At 47.6% G+C, this 12,289-nt stretch overlaps 2 protein-coding genes across 7 annotated transcripts; both read right to left on the minus strand.

Moving 5' to 3' along the window:
• Nucleotides 1-4,452: 4,452 nt before the first annotated feature.
• On the minus strand, nt 4,453-7,193 carry LOC127333515 (uncharacterized). 3 transcript variants are annotated; one of them, XM_051359889.2, is made up of 5 exons: nt 6,940-7,193; nt 6,778-6,849; nt 6,595-6,685; nt 6,014-6,098; nt 4,453-4,682 (listed from the first exon to the last, which is right to left on the minus strand). In XM_051359889.2, the coding sequence occupies exons 1-4, from the start codon at nt 7,019-7,021 to the stop codon at nt 6,017-6,019; spliced, it is 327 nt and encodes a 108-aa protein (XP_051215849.1). In that variant the 5' UTR covers nt 7,022-7,193; the 3' UTR covers nt 4,453-4,682; nt 6,014-6,016. The 3 variants fall into 3 exon arrangements, with proteins under 3 accessions (XP_051215849.1, XP_071682318.1, XP_071682317.1); XM_071826217.1 differs by having other exon boundaries at nt 4,453-6,098; nt 6,955-7,193; XM_071826216.1 differs by having other exon boundaries at nt 4,453-6,098.
• Nucleotides 7,194-8,657: 1,464 nt separating this feature from the next.
• On the minus strand, nt 8,658-11,923 carry LOC139829961 (uncharacterized). Of its 4 annotated transcripts, none has more exons than XM_071826218.1 (5): nt 11,146-11,923; nt 10,987-11,058; nt 10,804-10,894; nt 10,223-10,307; nt 8,658-8,887 (listed from the first exon to the last, which is right to left on the minus strand). In XM_071826218.1, the coding sequence occupies exons 1-4, from the start codon at nt 11,228-11,230 to the stop codon at nt 10,226-10,228; spliced, it is 330 nt and encodes a 109-aa protein (XP_071682319.1). In that variant the 5' UTR covers nt 11,231-11,923; the 3' UTR covers nt 8,658-8,887; nt 10,223-10,225. The 4 variants fall into 4 exon arrangements, with proteins under 4 accessions (XP_071682319.1, XP_071682321.1, XP_071682320.1 ...); XM_071826220.1 differs by having other exon boundaries at nt 11,152-11,922; XM_071826219.1 differs by having other exon boundaries at nt 11,149-11,922.
• Nucleotides 11,924-12,289: the final 366 nt, after the last annotated feature.

Genomic DNA, 12,289 nt, shown 5'->3' on the forward strand with positions numbered 1-12,289 from the left:
GTCGACAAGGCTCGGCTGCAAAAGGAGGTCGAGTCTTCCTCCTCGAAATTGGAAGGTTTTGGGCGCAATTAAGATTGCTGCCGAAGCTCGTACAGAAATTGATTCTTTGAAGGAAGAACTCGAGGAGCTGAAGAGGAGGATGAAGGACGAAGAAACAACCAGGCTCACTGCCGAAGCTTGGGCAATGGAGAAAGATGATCTTCTCCGCCAATCCTCTCTGGCTTTGCTCAGTAATCCTCTTTTTGTGACCTTTTCTCGATTATCGCTTTTGCAAACATTGATTATTTTGTTAATGCCTTTCTTCATATATGATCCTTCTCAGGAGCTGCTGATATCCCTGCCGAGGCTCTGGATGGGGTCCCGAACAATTCTCCGTCAAACACTCTGTCGATGAGGCTTGCGTCTCATTAGCTTGTTCAGGACCTTCTTCAGAAGGGGAAGGGATCCATGGCACGAATCCATTTGATGATTTTCCCCAAGATTAATCAAGATAAGACTTTGGGGCAGCTGTTCGACGCTTTTGTCGTCAACACCAAGGAGGTTATCGAGGTATTCAAACGTACTTCGCGCACCTATGGTCCCCTCCTAGCCTTCCAAATTATGATGGGTCATGGCTTCATAGCTAATATTGAAGAGATGTCCAAGGAGCTTCCGAGGGGACCCGACGAAAAATTCGTTGATCTGAGTACCTTTAAAGCTTCGGCCCTTGCATGTGCACGCCAGCTCCTTGAGTTAGTCGAGGCAAAGAAATCATCAACTGGCCCCAGTTTATCGAACCAGACCCAAGCCCCCTAAGCCTTGTAACTTTGCTTGATCAAAACGATGTCTTATCATAAAACTTACTTGGTTGTAATGAATTTTATGCTGGCAATGTTGTCAGCATACCCTTGCTACAATATTTGTATTCGTACGCTCCCGATGGGAGTAACTTCCAATGTTGACTCCATGTAATCCGTCGCGCCTTTGATCAATATTTTGCAGGTTTACCCTGTGCCTGCTTTTGTCGATGACTCCTCGGGTGCTGTCCCTAAAAGTGATCGACTTCAACGCATGAAGGACCGGATCGCGCAGATGGAGAAAGATATGCGCAGCACTTATGCCTTAGCTGCCATTGTCAATAAGAAAAATGAGATTGCCGCTGATGCTGAGCGCTACGTGCTTACTGAATTGCACAAGGCTACCGAAAGTTTGAACTGTAAGTGCTCCGGCTCTCTTGCTCTTTGCTATTTCATGAAAAGCACTTTCTTATCTTCTGCTGGTTCATTTGCTAGTCGTAGCTCTGAACAAGGCTGAAGAAAGCAAGCGTATACATGAGCGTGTAAATGCACTGACCCAACTATCATCAGCAGACGAAGTTTTCTGGAGGGAACAGTCAAAGGCTTCGGCTGTCGCGAAGTTCCAAGACCGGGTCCAACAGGTGCATCGGTTCTTCGACAAGTGCTACAAGGGGATGAGAGTAATATGGAAGACGATGTTTCCTTTGAACGCGGTCCCTCCCACGCTGTTGACTTTAATGTCAGAATTCAGGAATGCCAAGAAGATCCGAGACTTGGTGCGAGCTCAAGTTTTTGCGGGAGCTAGATTTACACTTGCCCTCGTCCTTGCGCGTTATCCTTCTGCAAACTTGCTGTCCATCGCCAATGCAGCGGGTGGTTTGGAGCCTCTGTACCCGAAGGTGACACTCCCTGCCAATATAATTGTCGACAGGCTAGAAAAGGACTCGAAGGCAGGAAGAAAAAGAGACTCCACAAGGGTAATTCAGGGTCATGTTCCTACTGTAAATAGAAGACTTTGGTTTCTTACTACACCCGAGTATTTTGGGTTTTTAATGTTTAAAATACTTTTATTGGTGCGTGCATGTACATGCATTTTTACCATCTTAATGCCGTTGGCAAATTTTGGAGGAGCAAATCTTAATTGCTGGTTTGATTGTATGTGTATTCATTGGTCAGCAAATTGTTTGAGTGATCAGCTCGTGTTGTGGGTCTTGCTAAACCCGTTGTATGTGCAAGTTTGCTTTCAACCGATGCATGTCTTGACAGCAGCTCCCGAATATATCGGGAGCACTAATTCTGCCGATGACTCTGTCGTCCTTTGGTACTTCCATAAGCAAAGTGCCGAACGTGGGGTCGTTAGTATATGTGTTTCACGTCTCTTGCTATTTACGGCACTCGTTGAGGCATCTTATAGCAAAAAGACAACAGCTGGGTCCTCGTTGTTTTCGCATCCTTTAGCACTCGTAATTCCAGAGGCTTTTTTGGGGTGCAATCTTTGGACGTGTTCTTCATTGCCCTAACGTTCGCCGAAATATGCGAACGAGGCTCATGACGATGTGGTTCGGGTGTTCCGAACTACTGCAATGCTTTTCAAGGAAACAAAACTTAAGTTCTCATTAATAACGTAAGCAAGAGACTAAGGGGCGAAAAGGAGCCCTGTTGAAAAGAAAAGGCAAACTAAATGCTACCCATCCTCTTAAGCAAGAGGAGGGTTCTTCTTATCTTCTGGCTTGATCACCGCGCTAGCGATGTCAGAAGCGTCCTTGGTTTCGCCAGGGGTCCCGGCAGTGATTGCCAGCGTTTTGTGTTCTTCTAAGGCCGTTGTACCATCGGCTGCTGAAGTTTTCACTGTAGAAGTTTCTAGAGTAAGGTCGGCTGGCTTCTTCTTTGTCTTCCTGGCGCGTTCATCTTCTTTGCTATCACGTGCCGACGATTTTGGAGGGAGATCGACAGCCTCCTGCATGAGTCCAAACTTTGCAGCGATCCTTTGGAAATCGCGATCACAATTATCCGAGCGTGAAAAACTTCCATAGACTGTGATGTTTGTCCCGTTGTTCCCAGGCATTTTCAGCTTGACGTATGCATAGTGCGGCACAGCCATGAACTTGGCATAAGCTGATATTCCATGTATAGCATGGTACTGTGATTCCCAATTGACCACCTCGAACTCGATCTTTTCTTTCCTAAAGTTGTCGGGTTTACCAAAGACGACGTTCAGGTACAGTTTGCCAATAGAGTACGCCGGTGAGGTTGGAAGGATCCCATGAAAACAGGTATCTGTCTCTTCTAGCATCCTCATCGTAATTCCCATAGTTTTAATCGTGTCGAGGAATATCAGGTCTATCCCGCTTCCACCGTCCATAAAAACTTTGCTCATCTTAAATCCTCCAATTTGCGCCTCGACTACTAGCGCAGCATGTCCTGGCTTTGGGATTGTCATCGGGTGATCTGCCCTACTGAACGTGGTACTCTGAGATGACCAGTCGATATACTCAAGGATATTGGCCATGATGCTTTCCGCCAGGTTGATCTCTTGGGTGAGCTTTTTCATCTCCCTCCTTGAAACACCAGTCCTGTGAATCATGCTCATTTTCCCACGAGGCGGTGGAAAGGACTCGTTAGGTTTGTTAGGCTAAACCTGCTGGACCTGATGCTGAGGTGGAGGTGGTGGAGGTGGCGGTTGCTGCTGCTGAATGAGCTTCTGCATCTCGATGAACTGTCGACAATCTCTGAGCAAGTGGCTTGATTTCTTTTTATTGTCTTTGGAGTCGATGTACGCATGCAAATAGCAAGGTGCGTTTATCTGCTCAGCGAAGGGTAGCTCGGGGGTCCTCTGAGGTCGTGGCTTGTAGTTGCTACGGTTCCCAGAGTTGCTCCGATTGCCGTCCTGTCGATCATCTCGCCTATCATCATACCGATCATCTTGCCGATCGGAATATCTAGCAGCTACCAAGTTGATGTCGTCGTAGCTGCGGTCCTTCCTCTTCTTGTGACAATCCCTGCGACCACCCGAATCATTCTTCAGCTGATCGTCATCCTCGTCGTCACTGCGCTGTCGCGGTCTTCGTACATTGTCTTCACCATCAGCCCAGCTGTTGGCGATTTCCATTAATTTGGTTACGGTTTTCGGCTTATTGCGCCCGAGTTCTTCTATGTACGTTTCACGTCGGATGCCGTCGCTGAAGGCATCGATTGCTCTGTCAACAGAAACGTCTTCGGCAGCGTTCAGGAGTTTGGTGAACCTACCGATGTATGCACACATCGACTCCTTCTGTTTCTGGTGGCAATGCCGTAGCTCCTCGATCCCAACTGGCCTTTTGTACGTCGCTTGGAAGTTGGCGACGAAAGCGTCCACCAGGTCGTCCCATGATTTGATGGATCCCTTCGGCAGACCTCTCAGCCAGGCCCGTGCCGAATCTTTCAGGTAAAGCTGCAGGCATTGCATGGCTGCTATCTGGTTTCCTTTGTGTAAGATCACAGTCTGCAGGTAATCGTCTATCCATGACCTTGTGTGACGCCCCAAAATCGGTACCATGAGGATCCCAGCGAATCCGCTGAAATCCGCACGATATCGATTTTAGGAGACGCACCACCAAGCGCCTCGTACACGCCAAAGCATGCACGCGATGCGGGTGGAATCAATCACGAGAGGTAACATTACAACAGGATTACAATAGAGCCCACAAGAAACATATATATTACAACAACGACTCGAACGAGTCAAGATACAAATAGATACATACAAAGATCCAAATCATACAGAAGATCAAATACATCCGAGTACGGACAAGATACAAATTTGGACAAAGAGTCCTGAAGATAACCAAGTGGCGTCCATAACCCTGCCCAGGCCAAGCCGGAAGGGTAACCTTGCTAGCGTCGTCTTCATCGAACATATCTTCATACCTGCCCGGTTATATCCCGTAGAAGCAGCAATAAGTACGGGTTCGTACTTAACAAGACTTCAAGACGTATAAGCATTCGTCAACCAGTCGTCCTTTGTACTTGAGGCACGCAGGGGACTTAGAGGACGCAAGAGGAACGTCATAGGCAATATGGTGGGGTTAAGCGGCAGCACGCAAGCACTAAAAACCTATAGAGACACTCTACAACATTCGTCTAAACATAGAAGGTGAGAGAGCGCATAAACTAACAGTTCTATACTCTGCAAACATAACACAGCCGATGCGTTTCCCCTTCGCCAAGAAGTACTTACAAAGGCACCCACACGTTTGCCAAGTTTTAACCATTTATTGTTGAAGTTGTGCTACTTACTACACAAGTTATTAGTATTGAAACAACATGTGTAAGTTGTCTATGGTCGAGTCATACAGCTCCAAGTCGTCCATAACCGCGGACACGGCTTATCGATAAGATGTAACCCTGCAGGGGTGCCCAAATGTGCCCACACGCACGATCAACCCAACCTAGCAAGGGAAGGATATCACGACCCGCACTCTCCTTCACGACAACAATGTCCAGGAAGCCACCTAACTAAGTTGAACCCGTATCGAAGTCCGGCCGTATCTCCGAAGCGGACCTAGCTGTTTGCGACAGCGTACTAGGTGGTTTAAACACACCGGGGCGATATACCACTTCGCAGCGGCTCCGCGACCTATGCGTGCATACCAGAAACAAGGGATACAAGGCACCCAGGGGCTTCCCAAAGTAAATAAGTAACAGGCTGGCATGCACGCAACAACAAATGGTAAAACATTGCAAACTAATTGTGGCCACTGGACAAAGCTGTAGATTCCGGCAGTGGTCGAGGGGAGACCCAGAAACATACCCACGTGTGGTTAGAGCGCTCAGTCTCGGAACAGATAACAAGAACTCGGGGTCCTAGGTTTAAAAGAAACACAAGTGAGCCGTCACAAAACGATCAGCTGACCCACCGATGCCTCCGCTAACAACTATTAACAAGTAACCATGATATCCTCAACAGATATAACCATAAACCATATATCATGTTTCCCCAACAGATAACCCGAAAGGATAGCGATAACGGTTACGAGTTATAAACAGCACTAGCATGCACTACGACTCGCAAGGCAGACCCGATAACCAAACAACAGCTCTAGGAGGTTGGTGGTTGGTGGTGGCAATATGGGCTGCTTGAGGTAACAAGTGGAAGGGACACGTGACAAGAACGCAACTTAAGGATAGCATGAGGGAGAAGGCAAAATAAAATAGGTGAGCGACTTCTGCAGGGGCAGGAGTATAGGGGAAATGCTTGCCTGTTAAAACTTGCCGAGGGACATCCGGAGAACTTGTCGTATCTCACCGCACCACTTCGCGATCCTATCCGGGAAGAAGCAAATGCTGGAACACACAATGGATGCAAATCTTACTACTACGGAATAAGAACCAGCATGATTAAGATGATATGCATGACATGCATGACATGGCAAACATGACGCGGCGATGCAACTTATCCATATTAATCGGAGTAGGAACCCCGGACAAGCACATTATGTTGGAGTTGCATTTTCTACCGATAATTTAAGGGTGGATTAGCATGGCAGTAGCATGGCAAGGGTGAGCTACTTCAATATTAAACGGAGCGGGAAAAACCTAGTCGGTGTTCCGAAATACTCCGCATATATGTTAGGTGAACATGCATAACTATCACGGCTCAACATGATGCGAGATGCAAACAGGCATATGGATGGCATATTCATGTTCATCACATTTTTCTGATCAATTTTCATATATAACACTTTGCATTTGGAGTTATAGTTTAGAAGATATTATTTTTACAACATTTGTAAAAGAATAAAACAAAAAGAAAGAGATATGGGCTGGTACAGGGCCGGACCTGAGCAGCAGGTGGCGGCCTGCCGCGCTCCGGGCGACGAAGAAGCTGGCAGGGAGTGGGCTGAGGCCCAGATGCAGAAGAACTAGCAGATCTGGCAAAAAAATAGAGGAAAAGGTGGGCTTAAATTAGATTGCCCCAGGATTTGAGCTCTGGATCTGTTGGGTCGGAGTCAACAGAACTGACCAGCTCGGCTGGATGATGATGTTGAACAGGATATGGTTCCAATCGGTAAGTAGTGTCTTCCGCCCACGAGATCTGAACAAAAAGAGAAGAAAAAGTTTGGATTTAGCTGGCAGTGGGGTTTGAACCCAGGATGTCTAGATCGGGAAGTAGAGGGCAAACCACCACGTTGCTGCTCACTTGATGTACGGAATGAGGCGCGCCGTCCTTTGAGGTAGACGAGGCGAAGCTCGGGGATGAAGGCCATGGCGGAGCTCGCCGGTCGGAGATGAACCTGACGACTGGGAGCGAACCTGGACGAGGTACAAGGCGTCGAAGGTGCGCCCTGACTTGGGGAAACAGGAGGTGGCGGAGCCGACACCAAGGGGTCACCGGCGTCGCCGGAATTGAAGATTTGCTCGCCGGACTTGAAGACGGAATCGGCGGGTCGCTGGAGATTTAGAGGGCTCCGGTTCGATTCCTTGCATGGGGAAGAAGAGGACGATGAGGTCGTTCTTCTGGTGGTATCAGCTCGGCGAGGGAGCGTCGGTAGCGGTGGCGCCATGGTGGGGAGGTGGAGGTGCTGTGGGGTTCGTTTTTCTTCTTCGTTTGCTTACAGAGAGATGAAGATGAAGGGGAAAGGAGGTAGATGGCGGCGCGAGGGAGGAGATGGGTGAGGGCTAGGGTTTTCCTGCCTCGGATGGAGATTAAAAGGGGAGGGGAGTGGTTGGCGCTATGGTGGTGGAGGATGACGTCCGCCAGGGAAAAAGGAGGGGCACGCTCCTCTCGTGCTCATGTCGCTATCGAGGAAGAAAGGGGAAGAGAGAGAGGCCGATACGAAGGGGTATGGGCCGGTGGACTGGGCCAACTCAGGCTGGTGCAGCAGAAGAAGAGAAAGGGGACGGGCCAGAGAAGAAAAGGGAGGCCCAGGGGGAAGAGAGGGGTTTCTATTTTTCTGTTTTATTTTAAAACTGTTTGGAATACTATTGCAAAAAAAACAAAATAGAACAAAACCAATTTTACTTTAAAGTAGGAAAATATATGAAGGTATTTTATTTTGGTTAGTAGTTTTGGTTTTAGGGTTTTGTTTTAAAATAGAAGACATGGGGATGGTTTATTATAGAAACCATATGAGAGGGGGGAAACAAAATATTTTATTCAAAGTAATTTTTATTTGTTAAAAATCTTGTGGATGATATGATGTATGATGCATGATGATGCATAAAAGAAAAAGAACAAACAAATCTAATATGGGGTTCTACCGTGGCCGTTACAATCGACACCACTAACAAGGGATCGCGCCCCGAGATCCCACGTCAACCTAAGGGGGAGTTGGTTAAACTATCTGATCTTCTTGTACCATGTTGATAAACACCCGACCTTGGCGTGGAACCTTCTTCTGTCGAGGTGTTCATCTTCTCGACACCACTAACAAGAAGTCGTTCTTCCGTTGTTGATGATGCGCTTGCGTCGGGAAGATCAGACCCAATAGGTGAGGGGCAAAGATCGTCCAACCCGCGTAGAGACGTAAGACTCAGAGAAGCAGATAAGAGAAGATTCAAAACTCGCAAAGGTAAGAGGAGAAAGAATTTAGGTAAGGAGAAAATCAGAGCTAATCAGATCTATCCAACGAATTTTCGAAAATAGTTTGGACGCTCTAAACTTAACTACCGTTGGCAAGGTTATCCTAAAGGCTGGACTAGTGGGGTACCGTCAACCTGATGCTCTGATACCAACTTGTGACGCCCCAAAATCGGTACCATGAGGATCCCAGCGAATCCGCTGAAATCCGCACGATATCGATTTTAGGAGACGCACCACCAAGCGCCTCGTACACGCCAAAGCATGCACGCGATGCGGGTGGAATCAATCACGAGAGGTAACATTACAACAGGATTACAATAGAGCCCACAAGAAACATATATATTACAACAACGACTCGAACGAGTCAAGATACAAATAGATACATACAAAGATCCAAATCATACAGAAGATCAAATACATCCGAGTACGGACAAGATACAAATTTGGACAAAGAGTCCTGAAGATAACCAAGTGGCGTCCATAACCCTGCCCAGGCCAAGCCGGAAGGGTAACCTTGCTAGCGTCGTCTTCATCGAACATATCTTCATACCTGCCCGGTTATATCCCGTAGAAGCAGCAATAAGTACGGGTTCGTACTTAACAAGACTTCAAGACGTATAAGCATTCGTCAACCAGTCGTCCTTTGTACTTGAGGCACGCAGGGGACTTAGAGGACGCAAGAGGAACGTCATAGGCAATATGGTGGGGTTAAGCGGCAGCACGCAAGCACTAAAAACCTATAGAGACACTCTACAACATTCGTCTAAACATAGAAGGTGAGAGAGCGCATAAACTAACAGTTCTATACTCTGCAAACATAACACAGCCGATGCGTTTCCCCTTCGCCAAGAAGTACTTACAAAGGCACCCACACGTTTGCCAAGTTTTAACCATTTATTGTTGAAGTTGTGCTACTTACTACACAAGTTATTAGTATTGAAACAACATGTGTAAGTTGTCTATGGTCGAGTCATACAGCTCCAAGTCGTCCATAACCGCGGACACGGCTTATCGATAAGATGTAACCCTGCAGGGGTGCCCAAATGTGCCCACACGCACGATCAACCCAACCTAGCAAGGGAAGGATATCACGACCCGCACTCTCCTTCACGACAACAATGTCCAGGAAGCCACCTAACTAAGTTGAACCCGTATCGAAGTCCGGCCGTATCTCCGAAGCGGACCTAGCTGTTTGCGACAGCGTACTAGGTGGTTTAAACACACACTGGGGCGATATACCACTTCGCAGCGGCTCCGCGACCTATGCGTGCATACCAGAAACAAGGGATACAAGGCACCCAGGGGCTTCCCAAAGTAAATAAGTAACAGGCTGGCATGCACGCAACAACAAATGGTAAAACATTGCAAACTAATTGTGGCCCTTTGGACAAAGTTTGTAGATTCCGGCAGTGGTCGAGGGGAGACCCAGAAACATACCCACGTGTGGTTAGAGCGCTCAGTCTCGGAACAGATAACAAGAACTCGGGGTCCTAGGTTTAAAAGAAACACAAGTGAGCCGTCACAAAACGATCAGCTGACCCACCGATGCCTCCGCTAACAACTATTAACAAGTAACCATGATATCCTCAACAGATATAACCATAAACCATATATCATGTTTCCCCAACAGATAACCCGAAAGGATAGCGATAACGGTTACGAGTTATAAACAGCACTAGCATGCACTACGACTCGCAAGGCAGACCCGATAACCAAACAACAGCTCTAGGAGGTTGGTGGTTGGTGGTGGCAATATGGGCTGCTTGAGGTAACAAGTGGAAGGGACACGTGACAAGAACGCAACTTAAGGATAGCATGAGGGAGAAGGCAAAATAAAATAGGTGAGCGACTTCTGCAGGGGCAGGAGTATAGGGGAAATGCTTGCCTGTTAAAACTTGCCGAGGGACATCCGGAGAACTTGTCGTATCTCACCGCACCACTTCGCGATCCTATCCGGGAAGAAGCAAATGCTGGAACACACAATGGATGCAAATCTTACTACTACGGAATAAGAACCAGCATGATTAAGATGATATGCATGACATGCATGACATGGCAAACATGACGCGGCGATGCAACTTATCCATATTAATCGGAGTAGGAACCCCGGACAAGCACATTATGTTGGAGTTGCATTTTCTACCGATAATTTAAGGGTGGATTAGCATGGCAGTAGCATGGCAAGGGTGAGCTACTTCAATATTAAACGGAGCGGGAAAAACCTAGTCGGTGTTCCGAAATACTCCGCATATATGTTAGGTGAACATGCATAACTATCACGGCTCAACATGATGCGAGATGCAAACAGGCATATGGATGGCATATTCATGTTCATCACATTTTTCTGATCAATTTTCATATATAACACTTTGCATTTGGAGTTATAGTTTAGAAGATATTATTTTTACAACATTTGTAAAAGAATAAAACAAAAAGAAAGAGATATGGGCTGGTACAGGGCCGGACCTGAGCAGCAGGTGGCGGCCTGCCGCGCTCCGGGCGACGAAGAAGCTGGCAGGGAGTGGGCTGAGGCCCAGATGCAGAAGAACTAGCAGATCTGGCAAAAAAATAGAGGAAAAGGTGGGCTTAAATTAGATTGCCCCAGGATTTGAGCTCTGGATCTGTTGGGTCGGAGTCAACAGAACTGACCAGCTCGGCTGGATGATGATGTTGAACAGGATATGGTTCCAATCGGTAAGTAGTGTCTTCCGCCCACGAGATCTGAACAAAAAGAGAAGAAAAAGTTTGGATTTAGCTGGCAGTGGGGTTTGAACCCAGGATGTCTAGATCGGGAAGTAGAGGGCAAACCACCACGTTGCTGCTCACTTGATGTACGGAATGAGGCGCGCCGTCCTTTGAGGTAGACGAGGCGAAGCTCGGGGATGAAGGCCATGGCGGAGCTCGCCGGTCGGAGATGAACCTGACGACTGGGAGCGAACCTGGACGAGGTACAAGGCGTCGAAGGTGCGCCCTGACTTGGGGAAACAGGAGGTGGCGGAGCCGACACCAAGGGGTCACCGGCGTCGCCGGAATTGAAGATTTGCTCGCCGGACTTGAAGACGGAATCGGCGAATTCGCTGGAGATTTAGAGGGCTCCGGTTCGATTCCTTGCATGGGGAAGAAGAGGACGATGAGGTCGTTCTTCTGGTGGTATCAGCTCGGCGAGGGAGCGTCGGTAGCGGTGGCGCCATGGTGGGGAGGTGGAGGTGCTGTGGGGTTCGTTTTTCTTCTTCGTTTGCTTACAGAGAGATGAAGATGAAGGGGAAAGGAGGTAGATGGCGGCGCGAGGGAGGAGATGGGTGAGGGCTAGGGTTTTCCTGCCTCGGATGGAGATTAAAAGGGGAGGGGAGTGGTTGGCGCTATGGTGGTGGAGGATGACGTCCGCCAGGGAAAAAGGAGGGGCACGCTCCTCTCGTGCTCATGTCGCTATCGAGGAAGAAAGGGGAAGAGAGAGAGGCCGATACGAAGGGGTATGGGCCGGTGGACTGGGCCAACTCAGGCTGGTGCAGCAGAAGAAGAGAAAGGGGACGGGCCAGAGAAGAAAAGGGAGGCCCAGGGGGAAGAGAGGGGTTTCTATTTTTCTGTTTTATTTTAAAACTGTTTGGAATACTATTGCAAAAAAAACAAAATAGAACAAAACCAATTTTACTTTAAAGTAGGAAAATATATGAAGGTATTTTATTTTGGTTAGTAGTTTTGGTTTTAGGGTTTTGTTTTAAAATAGAAGACATGGGGATGGTTTATTATAGAAACCATATGAGAGGGGGGAAACAAAATATTTTATTCAAAGTAATTTTTATTTGTTAAAAATCTTGTGGATGATATGATGTATGATGCATGATGATGCATAAAAGAAAAAGAACAAACAAATCTAATATGGGGTTCTACCGTGGCCGTTACACCTTGGCTCCTGCTGCCCATCATACTTCGCGGCATCAGTAGGGGTAGGTTT

The sequence above is a fragment of the Lolium perenne genome, chromosome 2 (genome assembly GCF_019359855.2).
Source record: "Lolium perenne isolate Kyuss_39 chromosome 2, Kyuss_2.0, whole genome shotgun sequence".
NCBI lineage: Eukaryota > Viridiplantae > Streptophyta > Magnoliopsida > Poales > Poaceae > Lolium > Lolium perenne.

Coding starts and splice junctions, on each gene's coding strand:
- LOC127333515 (XM_051359889.2), bottom strand. CDS start 7,021: ATGGCCTTCATCCCCGAGCTTCGCCTCGTCTACCTCAAAGGACGGCGC. Junction 6,850..6,939: donor ATCAAGTGAGCAGCAACGTG/GTGGTTTGCCCT, acceptor CTTTTTGTTCAG/ATCTCGTGGGCGGAAGACAC. Junction 6,686..6,777: donor ATCATCATCCAGCCGAGCTG/GTCAGTTCTGTT, acceptor TTTTTTTGCCAG/ATCTGCTAGTTCTTCTGCAT.
- LOC139829961 (XM_071826218.1), bottom strand. CDS start 11,230: ATGGCCTTCATCCCCGAGCTTCGCCTCGTCTACCTCAAAGGACGGCGC. Junction 10,895..10,986: donor ATCATCATCCAGCCGAGCTG/GTCAGTTCTGTT, acceptor TTTTTTTGCCAG/ATCTGCTAGTTCTTCTGCAT. Junction 10,308..10,803: donor GGCCGCCACCTGCTGCTCAG/GTCCGGCCCTGT, acceptor TGTGTGTTCCAG/CATTTGCTTCTTCCCGGATA.